The sequence below is a fragment of the Anser brachyrhynchus genome (assembly GCF_964034855.1).
Source record: "Anser brachyrhynchus genome assembly, chromosome: 24".
Taxonomy (NCBI): Eukaryota; Metazoa; Chordata; class Aves; order Anseriformes; family Anatidae; genus Anser; species Anser brachyrhynchus.
Window position 1 is genome coordinate 3,702,852 of NC_137717.1, and position 18,508 is coordinate 3,721,359.

At 48.4% G+C, this 18,508-nt stretch overlaps 3 protein-coding genes across 7 annotated transcripts; all 3 read right to left on the reverse strand.

Annotated features, from left to right (window-relative positions):
- MYCBP (MYC binding protein) lies at positions 1 to 5,450 on the reverse strand. 2 transcript variants are annotated; one of them, XM_080567322.1, is made up of 6 exons: positions 5,318 to 5,450; positions 5,081 to 5,153; positions 3,631 to 3,657; positions 3,445 to 3,493; positions 2,411 to 2,540; positions 1 to 99 (listed from the first exon to the last, which is right to left on the reverse strand). In XM_080567322.1, exons 1-6 carry the CDS (start codon positions 5,330 to 5,332, stop codon positions 55 to 57), a joined length of 339 nt encoding a protein of 112 aa, XP_080423448.1. In that variant the 5' UTR covers positions 5,333 to 5,450; the 3' UTR covers positions 1 to 54. The 2 variants fall into 2 exon arrangements, with proteins under 2 accessions (XP_080423448.1, XP_080423449.1); XM_080567323.1 differs by lacking the exon at positions 3,631 to 3,657 and having other exon boundaries at positions 5,318 to 5,405.
- Positions 5,451 to 5,584: 134 nt separating this feature from the next.
- GJA9 (gap junction protein alpha 9) lies at positions 5,585 to 14,837 on the reverse strand. Of its 2 annotated transcripts, none has more exons than XM_080567264.1 (2): positions 10,033 to 14,837; positions 5,585 to 8,260 (listed from the first exon to the last, which is right to left on the reverse strand). In XM_080567264.1, the coding sequence occupies exon 2, from the start codon at positions 8,237 to 8,239 to the stop codon at positions 6,683 to 6,685; it is 1,557 nt and encodes a 518-aa protein (XP_080423390.1). In that variant the 5' UTR covers positions 8,240 to 8,260; positions 10,033 to 14,837; the 3' UTR covers positions 5,585 to 6,682. The 2 variants fall into 2 exon arrangements, with proteins under 2 accessions (XP_080423390.1, XP_080423391.1); XM_080567265.1 differs by having other exon boundaries at positions 5,585 to 7,748; positions 8,013 to 14,837.
- A 151-nt stretch (positions 14,838 to 14,988) lies between these two features.
- Positions 14,989 to 18,299, reverse strand: PAQR7 (progestin and adipoQ receptor family member 7). 3 transcript variants are annotated; one of them, XM_080567296.1, is made up of 2 exons: positions 18,173 to 18,299; positions 14,989 to 16,334 (listed from the first exon to the last, which is right to left on the reverse strand). In XM_080567296.1, exon 2 carries the CDS (start codon positions 16,293 to 16,295, stop codon positions 15,255 to 15,257), a length of 1,041 nt encoding a protein of 346 aa, XP_080423422.1. In that variant the 5' UTR covers positions 16,296 to 16,334; positions 18,173 to 18,299; the 3' UTR covers positions 14,989 to 15,254. The 3 variants fall into 3 exon arrangements, with proteins under 3 accessions (XP_080423422.1, XP_080423424.1, XP_080423423.1); XM_080567298.1 differs by having other exon boundaries at positions 18,177 to 18,298; XM_080567297.1 differs by lacking the exon at positions 18,173 to 18,299 and adding an exon at positions 17,102 to 17,929.
- Between the last annotated feature and the right edge of the window lie 209 nt (positions 18,300 to 18,508).

Here is an 18,508-nt window from a genome sequence, read left to right on the forward strand (position 1 = left end):
TGCAGTTCTCAGGAAGCCCTTTATTAAATCAAGGCATTAAAGGAGAAACTACTGTTATTCATCACGCTTCTCTTCTTGAGGTGGTTCATACTGAGCCAGCTGTGGATTTAAAGAGAGGAATTCAGTTAGCTGCAACATCTTAGAGACAATTTCTACATTAAGAAACGTGAAAGACAGTCTGGTCTGGAAGTGCTGCATTTACTTTTTGTATTTTAATCCATCCCTGGCAGTTATGCATGTCCACTTTCAAGTTAAGCAACAAAATTACCTTTCCTTCAAAGCACCAAGTTGTTGCATTGTATAATCACACAGCTGTAAGAAGTGGGCTTTTCAAATACACTTTCATTTTTCCCTGTTTCTTGTTCTAGGTCTCATGAAGTACTATTAATCTAAAATAGCAGCTGGTATTGATCAGTGCCTTCTAAGTTTTGATTTGTACTGATATATGATTAAATAAAATAGTTGTTCTCATAGAAATGAGATCTAAACACTTCCTGAAATCATTCCAGCTTTGATTATTCTTTCTAGAAAGCATGGCCTAGGCAGCCATGCATTCAAGTGTGACCTTTACTTGGAAAGTTATTTCCAAAGAAACACGAAGATGTTTACTTGACCTCGGTAACATAAAAGATAAGCTCAAGCTTCAAAAACAGTTCGAGTGCTAGGACTGAGTCTGAAATATGCCAGTCCAGCTTCCCTACTTAAGATTCTACCCCTCATCCTGTAAACTGTGAAGTAGGTTAAAAATCAATGCATCAAAACAAATTAAAATACCATTGTGTCCCTTGTAGCAACACTGATTTACAGCAGCCACTATGGCATTAACAAGAACCACAAAAACAGCATTTCGAGCATGTTCTTCTAGAGTTTACCACACAAGATAGCCAGTATACAACCTGAAGTCAGTTTTCTTTCCTGTAAAGGACCCAACTGTTGCATTTCTGCCCACACCCCCATGTAAATACATAGCATTCAGTAAGCTTAAGGAAAAGAACAGCTCTTCACAGATTAACACAGCAGCAGAACACCTATTCAGGCATGACTGAAGTTACCAGTAAAGGCACAATTAGAGGGGTGTATTTTATGCTAGAGGAATGCTGAAAATAAAGCTAACAGAGTTCTCCCTGCTGAGAACATCCGTATGAGTTCATCCATACAACTTCTACTGTGTCAAAATGACAGGTAGAAGGGAACAAAAGAAAAAACATTAATAATGGAAAACACAAAGTAAAAATTAACATTCGAAAATGAAGAAGGCCAAAGTACAAGTAAACTAAAAGGCTTGGCTTATGGAAAGCTTGCTTTCCTGAAACAAGTTTTAGCAACACCTCTTTAAGAGAGACCCAGGTCCCTCTGCTTTCACACCTCCACTTACTAGTTGCATTTTCAACTCAGCTACTCCAAGCAGACTGCTGGTCTGCTGCCACTCCCACGAAAGGAGGCAAGATGCTCTCTGCCGTATTTCCTAGCAAGCATGAACAAGTGTGGCTGCAAGGACTCGGCAGGTACCAGCTAAGGAGAATTGCTAAGTAAACAAGAGGACACTCCAGAAGAGGGCGTAAAGCCCAAGAATCCCTTCTCCCAGGAGAGAAGCAGTGGTAGTTGTTCACGATACAAGAAAAAACACGGGGATGTTCACATAGGAGAAGAGCCATCCTCTTCAAACAAACACACGGAAGCCCCCAGTGGCACATAAGCTTAAAGCCATGACACTAGCTCATTAAGGCTCTCAAAGTTTTACTTTGAAACTTCTTGTTTACTTTACAGCCATTACCATCTAAAAGGGAAGCCGTTCACATCTCTGAGCTGTTTTAGAGGGCCTAGGGACCCCTTAAACAGCCCTGCATTCACCAGCACTTCAGAGCCTCGCAGACACAGGAGTACCAGAGCTGTTTTAACTAAAGGGCAAGTTAATGTTCAACGTGGTAAGAGTGACCTCCACTGGTAAAATCCTGCCGCGTATAAATCCGTACCAGGATACAAAAACTAACACACAACTTTCCTCCTTCAGTGAGCCCTTTAAAAGCCTCTATAGCAGATATACTAGCTTACCACCACCACCCTCTTTTTCAAAGCTCTTGTGGAAGTGTAAGCTACATCGTATCAGGTAACTTAAAAATATCCAGCTAGGACTGAGTGATGATACAGAATTAGCCTTCATACAGGTATTTTTCACAAAATAAATTCTCTAGTTAGTAAAGCTATATTATATAATGCAAGTTTCCCATCAAAAAAAATGTACTACATAGAAGTCTACCAGGAATGAGCTGGCATTCCTCAGCCCCAAGGCTAAACAATGTTAACAACATTTATCAGTTATTCTAGTGAAAAAGAGTTAGCTGTATTGTAAACGTCAAAGTATCTGCTTGTGATATGCAGAAGTACTTCAGAATACTAGACAGACTTTTACCTTGGTTTTCAGTTTTTTATTTTCTTCCAACACAGCTTCGTATTTTTCTTTCATCTCTGCCACTTCTAGGCGAAGTGCCTCTATTTCTGGATTCTCAGGAGCTGAAGCTCCCAAATGATGCTTCAGAAAGCTGGTATTTGGATGTTAAGTATTTCTTCAGTTAGACAGCATAACTGTTTTAATTTTTAATGCTTAATTAAAAGTTAGTGATGCAATAAACATGGCCAAAACTGCATCAAACCAGTCAGATTACTACAGAGCTTTTCATCCTACAGGATGAAGTTACAAAAATATGAAAGCCTTTCAAGTTCAGTGGTATATCATACAAAAGTGACATCAGTACATATGAGATGCTCACATTTTGCTACACCAATCTTTTCTTTCCTCTGAAACGCAGAATATGGTAGCTTTTCAACTTGTTTCAAACATTAAGAAATAAAAAGGAAAAAAGGTAGGCTGCCTACGAACAGCAAGAAACAAAGCCTTTAATATTTTTTCTTTGCCTTCGTGTACTCAAATAATACTAGAATAAGGGGCAGCATGAAGAAGCAGACTTCAGAAGCCACAGATACAGTAATTAAATCTAACATGGAAGGTCTACAACATCTTGTAGTAGCTTGTAACTTAATTTCATAAATGCTGACACACTGATGAGCACAATTCTCTTGTATCCTGTCAGACTTGGATAGCTCTCTGACAAGTCTTCACCCAAGAATAATCTGATACATGCTTGTGAATATTACCAAATGCTTTGGTAATAAACTGCAGCCAGAAACACTGGAAAATGCCAGCAGTCTTAAGGTTTCTGGAAAAGGTTTAGCGCCAGAGGAATTTCCAATTGTCTATTATATGTTGTCCTAGTGGATCAAGAGCCACCTGTAAGACTGCTAGTAGTAACTAAAATCATCCAGAGAAAGCATTTTCTGAGTTTAAGTCTTCTGAGTAAGTCTCTCCAGTTCATCTGCAAGTGAGAAACAACACTGACACTGCGTGGCACGTCTCCATAAGCACTCCACAGAAGAGAAAAAGGATACTCCAGTGCACTATTTGGTTTCTCTGGCTCTTCATATAAGGCTACCAACACTGCAAACAGAAAATATTCAACAATTTCAAAAAAGTTCATGCAACTCTTCACTTTTAAAACACATACCAACAGTCAGAAGGCATAAGCGTTGCATGCCATGTTTATAGCACGTTCTTCTGTTTAACAAGGTTCTCACCTACATCCTTTGATGTTAAGAGTAGAGCTGTACGGGAGAGAACAGAGCATCCCACACTGTAACAGCTAACCAGAAGGGGTTTTTTGTTCCCCTAACTAGTCACTGACTAGTTAGGGGATAGTACAGAACAAGTATAGCACTAGTATATCAGCACTTCTGTAACTTTCAGCATAAAAGCAAGCCTCCATCAAACAGGTACAGAACTAAAAGGCTACTGTCAGAGTAGGTGATTAAATTCCTCACTTCACTGAAAACCTTCATGGATTGGGGCTCCTGTGGACAACAGAGTGCCAGAGGGCTCGGCACAAGCAGCAGTACCCTGACAGCTTAAATAAAACTAGCCATACATATGCCAACCCTGTATCTGGGGCACCCAGCCCCATGAGCAGTCAGAAAGTTCCCAAACACAATCACCCCACCTGTCTTCAGTGGCACACACACATCTGTAGATGTTTGGTTTCATAAATCCTTCCCAAGCAGTATTTGCAGGGAACTTTGATGCCCCTCTCCCAGTTTCAGGTGCCTGAACTGCACAGGTTTTACACTGAGCACCTAAGTTAGAAGCAAAATCGAGATGCCACAGTGCTTGGAAGAGTTGTTTTGCTATCGCACAGGGTGCTTCAAACTGTGATAGTACAAAACACCTACAGGAAGCCAAACAGCACCCACACACCCGGCTGGGAGCCTCAGCATGAAACCCATTCCCTCACATCGCAGATCTGCTGTTCGCCCTTCAAACAGCGTGCGTTGTCGAGCAGGAATATTAACACACTGCCGGAAGGCTCTCGAGAACACTTCAGAAGAAGTCAGAGGAGGCCATAAAGAAAACCAAAGTATCCTTCAGCGCAGCACAAGTATTTTCCCCGTTCTGATACAAAGTTGCTTCTACAAAGGTTGGATGTGGTGCTTAGGGACATGGGTTAGTGGGTGACGGTGGTGGTAGGGGGTGGTTGGACCAGATGGTCTCAGATGGTTTTCGCAACCGTAATGATTCAGTGAAAGCTTACCAGCTAGCTTCAAGAGAAGATACGAGCCCTGCTCAGGAAGGGACCTTTAACCAGTCCTGGGGCACGCCTCCTGTTACTTCCCTCACAGAATCATTAAGGTTGGAAAAGCCCTCCAGGCTCACCTGGTCCAACCACCCCCTACCACCCCCATCACCCACTAACCACGTCCCCGAGCCCCACGTCCAACCTCTCCTTGAACACCCCCAGGGACGGGGACTCCACCACCTCCCTGGGCAACCCGTCCCAACGCCTGACCGCTCTTTCTGAGAAGAAATGTCTCCTCATTTCCAGCCTGAACCTCCCCTGGCACAACTGGAGGCCGTTCCCTCTGGTCCTATCCCTGGTTACCTGTGAGAAAAGCCCCCCCAAACACTCCCCCCCCGCAGCGCAGGGGCACCCCCAGGACCCCGCACCCCCTCAGCACCCCCCCGCCGCCGCCGTACCCTTGGTGAGCGTGTCCAGCACCCCCGACTTCTCCAGGTAGCGGCGGAACTGCTCCCGCTTCGAGTCGGCGGCCTGCGGGAGGACGGCCGGGCGGTCAGCGCGGCGGGGCGGGACGGACGGGCCCGAGCCCGGCCCCCACCCCGCCGAGGCCGAGGCCGGTCCCGGTGCCGGTCCCGGTCCCGGTCCGCGGGCAGCCCCCGGGGGGCGCCGCCGGGGCCGGTCCGCGCTGCCCCTACCTTGTAGTGCGCCATCGGCCCGGCCGCGCGCCTGCGCCCGCCTCCTTTACGGCCCCGGGGCGGCCGCCGCTGCCATGGCGACGGGGCCGGGAGACACGCCCCGAGGGCGGCCTCCCGGGGAGGCCCGGGGAGGCTGCGGGGCTTCGGCCTCGGCCTGGCGGTGTGACGTCAAAGTGAGGGTTGCTGACGTCAGAAGGAGTGTTAGTGGCATCAAAACAAAACGTGAATCATGTCAAAATGAGGGTTGCTGGTGTCAAAATGACATCAGGGGAGGCCCGCGGCCTGGGGAGGCTGTCAGGCCTCGGCCTAGTCCCAGCATTATGTCTGTGCACTGTGACGTCAAAAAGAGTGTTACCGACATAAAAAAGAGTGTTAATGATGTCACAAAAAAGCATTACTGACATCAAAATGAGGGTTGCTGATGTCAAAAGACTGGGGAGGCCTGCGGCCTGGGGAGGCTGTGGGGCTTCGGCCTAGTCCCGGCATTGTGTCTGTGCGCTGTGACGTCAACGAGAGCGTTAATGATGTCAAAAGGAGTGTTACTGACTGCAAAAAGATCGTTACCAATGTCAAAAAGATTCCTGCTGACATCAAAAAGAGTGTTACCAACATCAAAAAGAGTATTACTGACACCAAAAAGAGTATTACTGACACCAAAATAAATGGGGAGGCCCATGGCCTGGGAAGGTTTGACCTGGTCACGGCGTTGTGTCTGTGCGCTGTGACACCAAAAGATAGGAGAATCGCTGATTTCTCTGCTGAAGAAGTCAGTGGTGATACACTGAAAAAATATGTGCTGCGGAGTCAATAAGTGAAACATTTATCAAATGTTTTGTTATTTTTGTATTTAATAGTTCAAACAGCAGAATATACGTGACATTCTTCTCTCAAAGAGCTATCAACTATGTGTTTGAATTATTAGATTAAGAATAAAGTTATTTATTAATAATCCGTATTTCTCATGTGTTCTAGTGCTTTCTTTAGCCTAACTTCCTTTACTGGTCTTTGTAAAATACATTTTTAGACTGTAATTTTGTCTTCTACTTTTATCTGGTTTAGGTACAGCTGTAATTTTAGCCCTGACTTCCTAATGCGTGGATTTATGTGATGTATGTAACCCTTTTTAGCTGGGAGGTTAACGCAGATGTTCGGCACTGAGGTTCAAGCCATCCTTTCATTGCCAAGAAGTGGACTGTTTAAAAGTTACTTAGCTAATAAGCAAAGGGCTACACAACTTCTATTTTCACTTCCGTGAAAGAGCTGGTTAAAGTCAAACGAGGCAGCTACTCTTATAAATAGCTCGTATATTACAACTTCCAGTAACTACCCTGGCACCGAGTAGCGTGATTCACCGGCGCGCTCGCGCTATATGCGCAGGTCGGTGGGGGCACGCCGGCTGCCGGCACTGCTGGACAGGGACGGGCGCCCGGACACGGTGAGCAGCTGGGGGCTGCCACAGCCCCTGCTCTGGCGAGAGCCGGAGCTCGCCTCCCCGACGGAGTCGGGAGTGTCTGGGCGGCTGGGATTTCTGATGTCGGTTTTGGAAGGTGGCTGGCCTTGGTTTGCACTGAGACTGCTTTGTCTTCTGCTGCTGCACTTTGTGAGAGAATTCGTGGAAGAGCCGGCGCTCTCGACGGCTGCGGAGCAGTTCCAGGAGGAAACGATTCCTTGCTGCCTTCTGAAGCTGGCAGCTGGAAAAGTGCTAGGTTGCAGAGACGGTTGCGATGGCATTTCAGCAAAGCTTCTCAAGCACATAGTTGGAGCTGTATCTGCATTCTGTGTACCAGCAAGGAAATGTTTCTGATCAGCTTCTTTCTGAGAATTGTTTGCTTCAGTCTGAGGCCTGCTAGGCAAGGCCTCATTGTTTGTGCTAATATTTTGATTCTGATCATTTAAAGCACTTGTAGCTGGCCTTTTCCTCGGCAATTTATTTTCCTGATTGTGGTGAGTGTAGTTGCTGCTATTTTCTGTATGGTTATTTTGAATAGACTGAAACATGGGAGGAGAATTTAGAACCGGGTAGATGGCAGTGTCGGTTTGCTTTTCCATTAAAAATGCATAACCACTAAGTACAGAAGGAAGAGTTTTTGGAGGGGTTGCAGGTATTCCCAAAGAAGAGCGTGGTATCACAGAGTATTTCTTAGATTTGTTTATGTAGAAGTTGCCATGGCCACCCCTGTTTTCCTCCTGCCCACAAAGACCCATTTTAATTTTTCGTAATCCTAGGTGGATAATTTCCAAGACATTTAAAACCAGCGACACAGTCGCTATCGATTGCATGAATAATATGAACACTGTCTTTTCTGTCGGTCTTGATACAAAGCAGTCAACGACATTTGGACATGGGTCTCTCTGACATTTGTAAAGGGGATCCAGCCGAAACCCATAAAGCAGATATTGCCCAATCATAAAACCGACTTCCACTGCAGACCTAGTGAAAATATGTATCACGTAAGTGCAGAGCAAAGAGCCTCGCAGGGGTGCTTTGTTCAGCTTCCTTTGATCCAGTTGCCGGAGTTCTCTCTCCAGCCTTTTCCGATATTCGGTCATTTCCAATTCAGTGCTTTCAAGCTCCACTCTTACCTGAGCTTTCTTCTTTTGTCTCTCTTTCTCTAAGGCTCTTAGTCTGTATAAGGCATGACCCATATACACCAAAGAAGGGGAAGACACAAAGATAACTTGCAAGACCCAGTACCTTATGAGGGAGATAGGGAAGGCCTCATCATAGCACACGTTTCTACAGCCAGGTTGCTCAGTGTTGCAGATAAATTCTGATTGTTCGTCATTCCAGACGTCCTCAGTTGCCACTCCGAGGACAAGCATTCGAAATACGAAGAGGATAGTGAGCCAAATCTTCCCAATAATGGTGGAATGAATGTGGACCTCCTCTAAAATGCCTCCAAGGAAATTCCAGTCTCCCATGGTTATTCTGCCATCTTAACACTGAAACGAATGAGAGAAAAAGTATCAAATACTGTAAAAGCCACAGTCCTTCCTTAACGCATTATGAAAATAATTATACTGGGAGGAAACGTCCTATCTCACATTGTAAAGCTGGCAACATGACCCACTCCTTGTTGATATTACGGGCATTATTCTTTCTCATCTACAAGATGAAGAAGTGCATCGTCCACCTGCGTCTGATTTCAGTAAAAGACAGCCCCATAAGGAGGAAACTACGAGAAATGCAGCACCCCGGGTCTGCATCCAAGTCGGTGGAAAATCAGGTGCCTGACTGGTAGCAGGGTTCTGTGCACCCTGGGGGCTGTTTGAACATCATCCAAGAGACACCAGCGTGAGAGCGGTGTGCTTATATTTAGGGCAGCTGTGAAGGTAATGAGGTTTTATTTCTCTGCAAACAGAGAAATATTTCCTGGTCCTCATTTTCAGGTGTTCTGAGCCCCGTGTTGCAGCTGAGGTTATGCTAATGTCCAATTACTGTTTCGCTGTGAAAACTGGTTATACAAAGACCCTCATGAGGGAATAAAACATCTCACTAGAAATGCAGTGTTAAATTTTTTAAAAGTCTTTTTTTGAACATATAATTGGGAGCAAACAGTAGCTTTTGGTTTGTGGATCACAACGATAAACAAATAAATAAATCACCATAATCGGATCACTTTCCTCTGCTCAATGATACCTGCATATGAAATACAGAATGGAGTGTCTAAGTGTCAAGTGTTGCAATCTTTGTCTGTGGTTCTATGAAAAATGAATGATTTATGCAAAAATTACCTACCAGCATTTTCACAAATAATTATTATCCGAGTACAGATAAACTGGTAATATACGTGTAATCACACACCTTGCATTTACTTCACATTTTTGGTTCTTCCTCTGTTACAGGATACTATAGAGTGAACAAGATTATAAATTCCGTTTCAGCACCTCTGTGGGTGTACACACTAACAAAAATATCTGTCTTCTGTATGTGCAGGGGTAACAGTTATATTCGTGGATATAACTTTACTTTGTTCAGAATTCAGTTATATTAAAAACAGAATAGTCTGATTATTTAGGATAAGGGTGGTTTAACAGAGTTTTTGGTTCATATGTAATTAATTTTCACCCTGTAAAATAAGAATATTAAGTAAATGGATGTTGAAGAATATTAAGTAAATGGATGTTGAAGTCTTGGCTGCAATACTGATGACCACGGAGGAAATTTTATGTTAAGACAGCCTATTAAACATGACAATACACTTTTGTATTGGTAGACAAATAGGTATTAGACATTTTAAAAAGATAAACAAATTACAAATAAACAGCACATTATAAATAAAACATACCTTTCTTTACAAAAATCTGTAAAATTAAGCTCTATGGCATCCAATGAAAAGTTACAACCCCTGACATCTTCCATCCGCGTGAGCGAATTTCACATTATAAACAGTTTAGTTCACTACTGGAGCAGCCGACGGAGTGCAAGCCTTGCACACTGAATTTATACTTGCCAGGGATGGAGGGAGGAGAAAATCAATCTGTTGGCCAGCCTGCTACAGCTCCAAGCCTAATTTAACTGTAATCAAATTAACATCTACAGGGAAAAATCCCATTAAAAAAAATAAAAAAATCCACTGCTCAGACTTCCTTCAGATGATCTTCCCTTTCCCCTCTCCAGCACCTTCCAAGCTTTAAGAACCATCTCAGCATCTGGTAAACAGCAAAAAAGAAAGCAATACCCCAGGCCACCCCACCCCTTCCCACACCCTTACCTATTAATTTGATTGCAAAACGCTGCTTGTCCTAACGCTGGGCATAGGCTGGCTTTGCATCATGAACGTAGTCCTTCCAGACGGAGCGATCAGACGTCTTAGCGACTTCAGTCACAGCAGAAATGCTGAGGTCCTGGTTTAGACAACTTCAAGTTTTGCATTGCGTCCTAGCACAGCGTGGTCGAGTGAGGAGCCTGTGCACCTTATGTGTACAATGCCAAAAGAAGAAAACAGCCCTGCCATAAACTGCCCAACGTAGGAGCTCATAAGACAGGGTGGAAGGAGCAAGAGAAGGGTGCTTCACAAGTCTCCACCTTTGGAGGCTTTTTGCCCTTTGTAAGCCTCGGTGATGGGTACGGGATAAACGGGTGATCAAAGACATCAGGCAGAGATATTCTGATGAACCAGGAGAATTTCATTCTCTTTGGTGTCTTGGGAACGGAGTTTCATCAGTTCGATGCATGACGTAGAGTTCCCAAGCAACACAGGCTAGAGCTCAGACCATCAGGGCAAATACTACCAGACCCTCCAGTCTCCTTTCTGGGGCAGAGAGTTTTTGTTGTCTGATTCATTTGTGGTTTCCTTCGTTTTTTAAAGGAAACTTGCTTATTTTGAATTGAAATGGGAATTTCAGAAGACCTCTGTCACTACACAGATGCACTTACAACATGGCGTTAGTGCCCTACAATTAACTCTGTTCTTTATGCCCTCGAAAGCCAGCAAGTAAAAAAGCTTTCCTTTATTGATTTAAATGAAATAGTTGTTGACCAACAGAAGATGGTTTACCCCTGTAATCCCATAAGACATTACTTATGAAAAATTGTTACCACAGTAGCCATATTAACTTGGTCAATTAACGGCATAATTATTGATACTGATTTTCTGTGGCTGCTTCTGTCAAGGCATTGGAATAATCTTCTTTCATTCTTTTAATACATGGTTATAAAAAGGCTAACTACAACCACCAACTACACCACCAGCTACAACCAAGCTATATTTTACCTATCACAATAGCAACATTCAGCTTGGCTATGCAAAATCTAAGAATGTAAATCCTCCCAAAAGGAATGCGGTGTAAATGTCTGCAGAAAATCTGTTCTGCTGTAACAGCTCAGCGCTGCGCTCCTGATGCAAAACAAAACAAAACACAGTAACAGTACTTTGGGCAGCTCCAAACTCGATCCTTCTTCATATACAGCACCTGTCCTTATATTCCATGATTCCTGACCCCTCATTTATTTTCCCCGTGCCACCTCTCTTGTCATATTGAGTTCTTTTAAACACCCCTAAACATTGCAACTGCTACTCCATTTTCCCAGCCTGTATAACTTGGTATTTCCTTTCAGGAGCAAGTCGCTACCACCCCAGTCTAGCTGTCAGACACTCTGAAGATTGAGTAATATTTATATATAGCCTGTAAAAATGGAGCAGGTGACATCCATTCAAACACTCTAAAATTTAGTAAATGCATGCAAAATGTTTGGGAGAGGGAAGAGAAAGAGACCTCATTTTAGAAAAGGGAAGCTAGAGAAAGAACTATGCTTGCTTTGTGTACAGAGGTTTTCCTGGAGCTTGTGTTAGCAGCACAGTAGCCAAAAATTCGGACCTGTTATGCACACTTGGTATTAAGATGCCACTCCTGCGCTAGGATCAATATTCGTTGAGAAGTATAACTAGCACTATAATGCTCTTTTAGATTTTTCTGATCAGTGCCCTGCCAAAGTGTATCGCCAATACAAGTGGCCTGTATAGGATGAATAAACTTCCTCTGCTGAAAACTCCGACGCTCATCAATATCTTTTAATTTTGGTGCTGAGGACCAGTCAATAGGTCATGTCCGATTTCATAGTTGAATGACAGCATGCTGGAAGTACTCAGTCGTTTTGGCAAGCTATTGGTCTCCAGCCAGCCATTTCTATTAAATACTTAAAGTAGGTTTTTAAATATTTTTCTGCTATTGGTACAAAAGATTCTTAATCCATCTGAGCGGTCCATGGACACCCCCCACCCCCTGCAAAGATTCTGAAGCTTTGTTTGAAAATCCCAAGAATTAGAAGAGACTGAGCTATGGTGTCTGGGGATCCCCTCTTTTTGTAAAAGATTTATGTTAGGAGAAACCTTTATCAATCTGCACTTAGTATTCCAAGATGCATTATCTCATGTAAAAGGGCATTTCAGTCAAATGACAACTTGACCGGTCAGGAGGGAAAATGAATTCAAGTGCTGATGGCAATTTTACAGCAGCGATATGCTGCTCTTTACTTTAGTCCAGATATTTTGCAGATAGGAATATTTACACAGACTGTCCTGCCAGTATTCAGAGTTTAGCAACAACACGAGTAGTGACATAGGAGAGAATACTCTATTTTCTCCCAGGTCAGGAAGCTACATCACCCACATTTTATTGTAGTTGGTTCTGCTGCAAAATACCCTCCAAATTTCATCTGCCTACTAAACTATGTTTTCTTAGCTCAGGGTCAAACGCCATAAAAATCATTCAGTCGTGGAAATATTCTCCTAAGATCAGACCTTTTCATTCCTACTCATCAATAATGTGCACTTTATGTGTACAATTGATTTTGATTTTCTACTGCACTTGTCTGACCCACAACGGCCAGCTAGATAGCGAGAGGCACGGACATCAGCGACGTGTCCTACAGGCTTGTGGGACGACGCAGACTCACTCCTGTAGTCTCATTCAACAGCAACATTAGGATCGCAAATGATAATGAGAAATTTGGACAACCACAATACTCAATATTGTCTTTATGATTGCACAATCCAGCTGTGCCGGGGGCAGATCACAGAACAACACATAAAGGGAGAGGCACACGCTCTTGATCTTTGACTGCTTTCTGTGCTGGTTTATAGAATCAGTTTTTATTGCTATGATATACGTGCGAATTAGTAGGTGCAGACTTGTGGGTTTGCTTTCCCAAGGGAGCTTTCTGAAGATGCCCTGGCATTTATCCAAAAGGTTTAAGGTGGTTTTTTGGTCACTAGTTATTTTTAAGCTTAGATAGCATGCAACATTTCGTTTAGGACGCCCTTTTTTGCTGCTCAAGTTCTTCGCTATATTGTAAAAAGCTTCCTGTAAAGCAAGCAGGGTGCTTGTACTCACAAAACACTCCCTGCTAAGATGCTGAATGCTCAAAACCAGCTTAGTACTATTTAGGAATTTCTTGCACAGCAATTTTGTAGATCAAAGTTGACAACATTTAAATCCCATTCCTACAAGCAAGAAATATCCAGTCTGATGTGCCTCAGCACGTTTAAAGAGAAGGCAACTGCTTTTCCCTGAAGACACTGTAGAAGGTGCGTTTGTGTGGAGCTCTCCCTTGATGAGCAAAGATCATTCACTGCTCTTGCAGAGCCGCTGCTCACCGCGCACGTGGCCGTTTGTCCTGCTGTAGCCCAGTGAATAAAGCAGTTAATTGGGCCCTAAAAGAAATGGGACTGGGCAAAAGTCTGATACAGCAAGAAGCCAATGCCTAGGGAAATCTGAATGTCATAGAAGAGGGAAGCCTGCACTGCTCTCAGCAAAACTGGTTTCTTTGTTTTTCCACCACAATCGCAAAGGCAAAGAGAAAAAATCATAAATCTGATCGGAGCAAGGAGTAAGGCTACACCAAAAATTGAAGAGGCAATGACAGCAGTCACGTAAGAGGAGCTCTTCAAGTCCTCCACTCGTTTGTAAATTCCTGGCAGATCTGGAGGCAACCGGGGCCCCGCGCCGAACCCAAAAAAGCCAGCGGTGCAAGCCGGTGACAAACAAGCTGGGTTCGTGCCTGCCCGTGGCAGCCAGTGCAGCTCCGCACCGAGCAGCGCTCTCCCCACGCACAGCGATCCGTTCAGCTTCCATCCAACCAACCTCAGCCCGGCCTCTCCAGTCCTTGGGGAAGTAACAGAAGGAGCCCTCTTAGAAATTACTACCAGCCAAATGGAGCAGGTGATTGGGAAAAAACAACACCCGTTTACTGAAGGCAGACGGTGCCTGACTAACCTGATGGCGTCCTACAAGACGGGAACAACTTCTGTCGAGGTGGAGAGAGCAGTGGTCACTGCTGACCTGGCCTTCAGCAAGCAGACTGCTCCCCGCAGCCTTTTGTAGACAAACTGGTGGGATAGGGGCTGGGGGGGTGCAAAAAGGCCACGCTTGGAGGGGGGCGATCAGTGGCTTTACCCCGGCCGGCGGCCTGTCAAAGGGGGGGGTCCCCCAGGGCTCGCTGCCAGGCCCCACGCTGCTCGCCACCTTCCTGAATGCTCTGGGTGACGGGACTGGAAGCGGCCCCCGAAAGCCTGCTGCTAACACCAGCAGCGGGGACTGAGGGAGCTGCGTCTCTCCTCCCTGTGAGGATCAGGCCCGGGGGGGGCCTCACCGCAGGGCTCCCGTACTTGGAGGGCAGCCACGAAGCGGGTGGGGGCTCCCTCGTCACAAGGAGAAGACAAGGAGCAATGGGTGCAGGCCGCACCGGGAGAGGTTTTGTCCCGATATAAGAAAGAAATTATTTATGGTGAGAACAATCGATCGGGGGCAGGACCTCCGCAGGGACGTGGCAGAAGCCCCATCACCAGAGGCTGACAGGGGTGCCATCCCACCCAGGCTCCCTGTTCCCATGCAGCGTGGGCCTGGTGATCTTCTGGGGACCCTTCCAACCTGAGCTGGTCCAATTCCGCCACCCCAAGCCCACCTGCATGCTCTTTGGGTGGACAGCTCTGCACAATTCCCTAACCCATATAAAAGGGGCCTGAACCAATTTTAAATAAACCTGCTCCCCCTTCATTATGATTTATACAAGCCCCCATGGGTCTGTTTGCTTTAATGGGTTGGATGCTGCCACCGCTAGCGAGGAAGTCGGTTGGCAGCTCCTGACTTTTTGCCCCAAGACTCAGGAACATCCCAGAAACCTTCCCAGCCCCCATCTGCAAAGGCACAGGGCTGCACCACCATCAGCGTTTTGTTCCAGCCGTTTATTCAGACGTTTGAACGAAACCAGTGTACCATTTTGAGAACAAGCTGGGATTAACTGTGAATTAAAAAAGCACGAAGAGCAGCTCTTATTCCCCCTCCCTAACCAGAGCAGTGCCGAGAAACAGCTTGCAAAGCGTCTCTCTCCTCTTCTCCTCGAACTCTGTCGCCTTTGCCACGGCATCGCTGCAACCAGCTGCAGAGGAACCGCTCAGGCCCGCGGGCGAGCGCCCCAGCTTCTCCCACGGGGCTCCTAATCTTCTTTGAAGCTCAGCTTGTTCTGCACCTTCCGGGCCATGCACATGGCCGTGAGGACCGAGCAGGTCACGGTGACGAGGCACAGGGCAGAGAAGTTGTGAGCCAGGTCACCGTGAAGGGAAGAGTAGATGTGCCGCCGGGACTCGTAGTCCAGCACCACCGCCTCGATCTGCGCCAGCGTGCAGAGCACCAGGCAGACGTGGAAGATCTGGTGGCTCTGCCCGAAGAAATGGCACTTCCCAGGGAACCACTTCTCCGGGTACGGGTGGGAGAAAAAAAAGGCGCCGATGAGGAAAAACAGGACCTGGCACTTGTGATACAGAAGGGCCGGGTCCGCGCGCTCAGACGGCGGCGCGGTGTAGATGCGGTGCACTACGGGGCTGATGTCCAGCATGTACGCCAGACCCGAGGGCATCTCCTGGCACAGCCTGCTCAGCAGGCCGGCGGACTGGTGGTAGCGGAACTTGGCGTAGCAGGAGCCCGCGCAGGACATCCACGCCAGCAGGACGGCCCCGGGCATGTAAAAGCCCTTGACCTTCTCGTGCCAGCCGGGCTCGATGGCGTAGTAGTAGTGCCCCAGCGCGCTGCCGTACTGGTAGACGGCCACCCCCACGTAGTCCATGAAGAAGAAGCTGTAGTGCCAGAACTCGGACTTGGCCTGCAGGAGGTGCGCGAGGGTGCTGAAGGTCAGGTAGGTGATGGACGCCACGATGATGATGAGGAGGGGCTGGGCGTGCGGGTCCTGCCCGAAATCCACCCTCTGCGAGAGCTGCTGGAACCGCAGCAGCAGGATGAGGGCGGCCACCAGGTGGGTCCAGACGTTGATGGCTTCGTTGTGCTGCTGGAAGAGCGTCGAGAAGTAATAGCGCCAGGTCTGGTGCACCGGCCGGTAGCCGGTGTGGATGTAGGGCTTCCAGAAGACCTTCGGCACCTCGGCACTGCTGACGGTGGAGGGGGAGAGCGGGGCCAGCAGCTGAGGGACCTGCCGCACGTTAACGAAGAGGCGGCTGAGCTTTTCAGGGACGGCCGTTGCCATGACACAGCCAAAGTCCAGTTCGCCGCCACCCGGCACAACCTTCGGAACAAAAAGAAAGTTTTGCTGTGGGGTTTAATGGCGGCTTCAGCAATCTCAGCAACAGGGGCTGTTTGAATGCTTTTTTTTATTTTAATATGTAAAATCCTGCATGACTAGAGAGCGGCCTCTGTAGCCGAAACAAGAGAGTCACCAGAAATAGCAATATGAAGGAGGCTGATGTGATACTTAAGCCCTGCTGGAGTGCCCCATGCAGGCGACAGTCGGGAAGACTGGAGAGGTAGAGGACACCAGCATGGGGTTAATCAATGAAATAATTAACTCACCAGGATACACCAACTCCTAGTTAAGCTCAGCTCGGCCCTTCCCAGGGGTTCGGGATGTTCTGTTCCCACAACATCCTGAGAGAACTTCCCGCTCCAGGAGCAGCCCCAATCCTCCCTTGCCAGCCGCCTGCAGGATCCCCGCTCGAGGCTCTGGCCAGACACCCTGCCCTGCCTCATGAGGAGCTGCCTCGGGGAACGAAGTAACAGAGCACGGACATAATCTGATGGAGGTTTTCACCGTCTGTTTTCAACTCTGTGTTTTCCATATGACACTACATGAAAACAATGCAGCCTGCGTGAGTTTATCCGGTTGCATCACTGACATCCAGCAGCGTAATCTTTCCGAGCAAGCTTCCTATATTTACACTTCAGAAGCTGCTGTCCTTGCCGAGATAAAGGCAGCCCCGCTCTGCCTTTTCATGGTGGCCTTAAAGGCTCGCTGAAAAGAACTCGCTCGAGGTGAGCTCGCCCGTGCCCGTTTACCTGCTCTTGCTCAGACAAGTGGAGGAAAACAGCCAAATTCCCGTCCAGCCCCGGTGCTGATTTACAGCCTTAACTCCTGGCAAGTTCAGTCATTTCAGGCACGGCTCAGACAGGAAAAGCTTTTCAAAGTTTGGAAGCAGAGGAGGAGGGAGCGGGACTGTTTTTTTTTTATTTTTTACACTCCAGAATTTCCTCATCGCAGTGGAGCAGATAGGTCCATAACCCACGCCTGCCTGAGGAGCACAAATAGGGATAAAAATCGGCTCTTTGCCGCTCGGCTCCCCTCTTGAGCGCTCTTTTCCCACCTTGCCTGGCTAAGGAGGCTCCCCCTCGACCTGAGCCCTCCCGTGATGCTGCGACACGGGGAGGGAACTGCGCCAGCCCTCGCCCCGCACTGCTGGTCCGGAGCAGCCTCGGGTCCCACTGGGGCGCACGCGGGCGAGAGCAGCGTTGACCAAACCCAACCTTCCCAGGGCGAAGCCCTGCTGCGATGTGTGGGGAGCTGCGGCCTGCGACGGTTCCCACGGGAAAGGTGCCCCCGGGGAGGTTTTGGGGCACAGGCAGTGGGATCCCCGTGGAGGCAGCCGGGCAGGGGAGGCTCTGGAGGTCGCTTCAGGCCCTCCCAAGCCCGCAGGCACGGGGCTCTCCTCCAAAGCTCTTCCCAGCCACGAAGCCTTAAGGGATGCTGGCGTAGGGCCGGAGCACCGCTGGGGCAGCGCTGGGATCCCCGAGCCCTGCTCGTGCCCGGCTCCAGCCTCCCCCTGCCCCTGTCGCACCCGGGATTTCCTGCGGGGCGTTTCCGCAGCATCCGTTCCCCCCCCCCCCCCCCCCCTCCGAGCCTCCCTCGGGGCCGCAGCCCCAGCCCCAGCCCCTCGCTCGGAAACCCGGCTCAGCACCGGGCCTCCCCCCCCCCGCCTCCAGCCTCCAGCCCGGCTCCGGGAGGCTCCCAGGGGGCGAGGCCCCCGCTCGGCGGAGCCTCCCCCCGCCGCCTCCTCCCCCCCTCGGTTCCCGTCCCGGTGCCCCCAGCCCGGAGCCGACCCCGGTTTCTCCCCCCTCTGCCCACGAAGGCACCTGCAGAGCCCCGCCGCGGCCGCGCTGCCCGCCGGAGGTCGCGGAGCCCCGGCTGCCGCCCAGCCTCCGCAGCGGCCGCCCCCTGCGCCGGGCCCGCCCCGCACCGGGGCTCGGTGCTGCCGCCCCCGGGGGGGGCCTCGGGCTCCGCTCGGCACCGGGGGGGGGGACCCGGGGTGGGGGGGGACCCGCACCGCGGCCCTGCCGAGCGCCGGGCACCCAGAGCCGCCCCCGGGGCCTCGCCCGGGCCGGGGGAGCGGAGGATGCCCGCGGGGGGGGGGGGGGGGGGAGGCCGGGCTCCGTGCGCAGCCTCCGCCCGGCCGAAAACCTGGGTTTTCT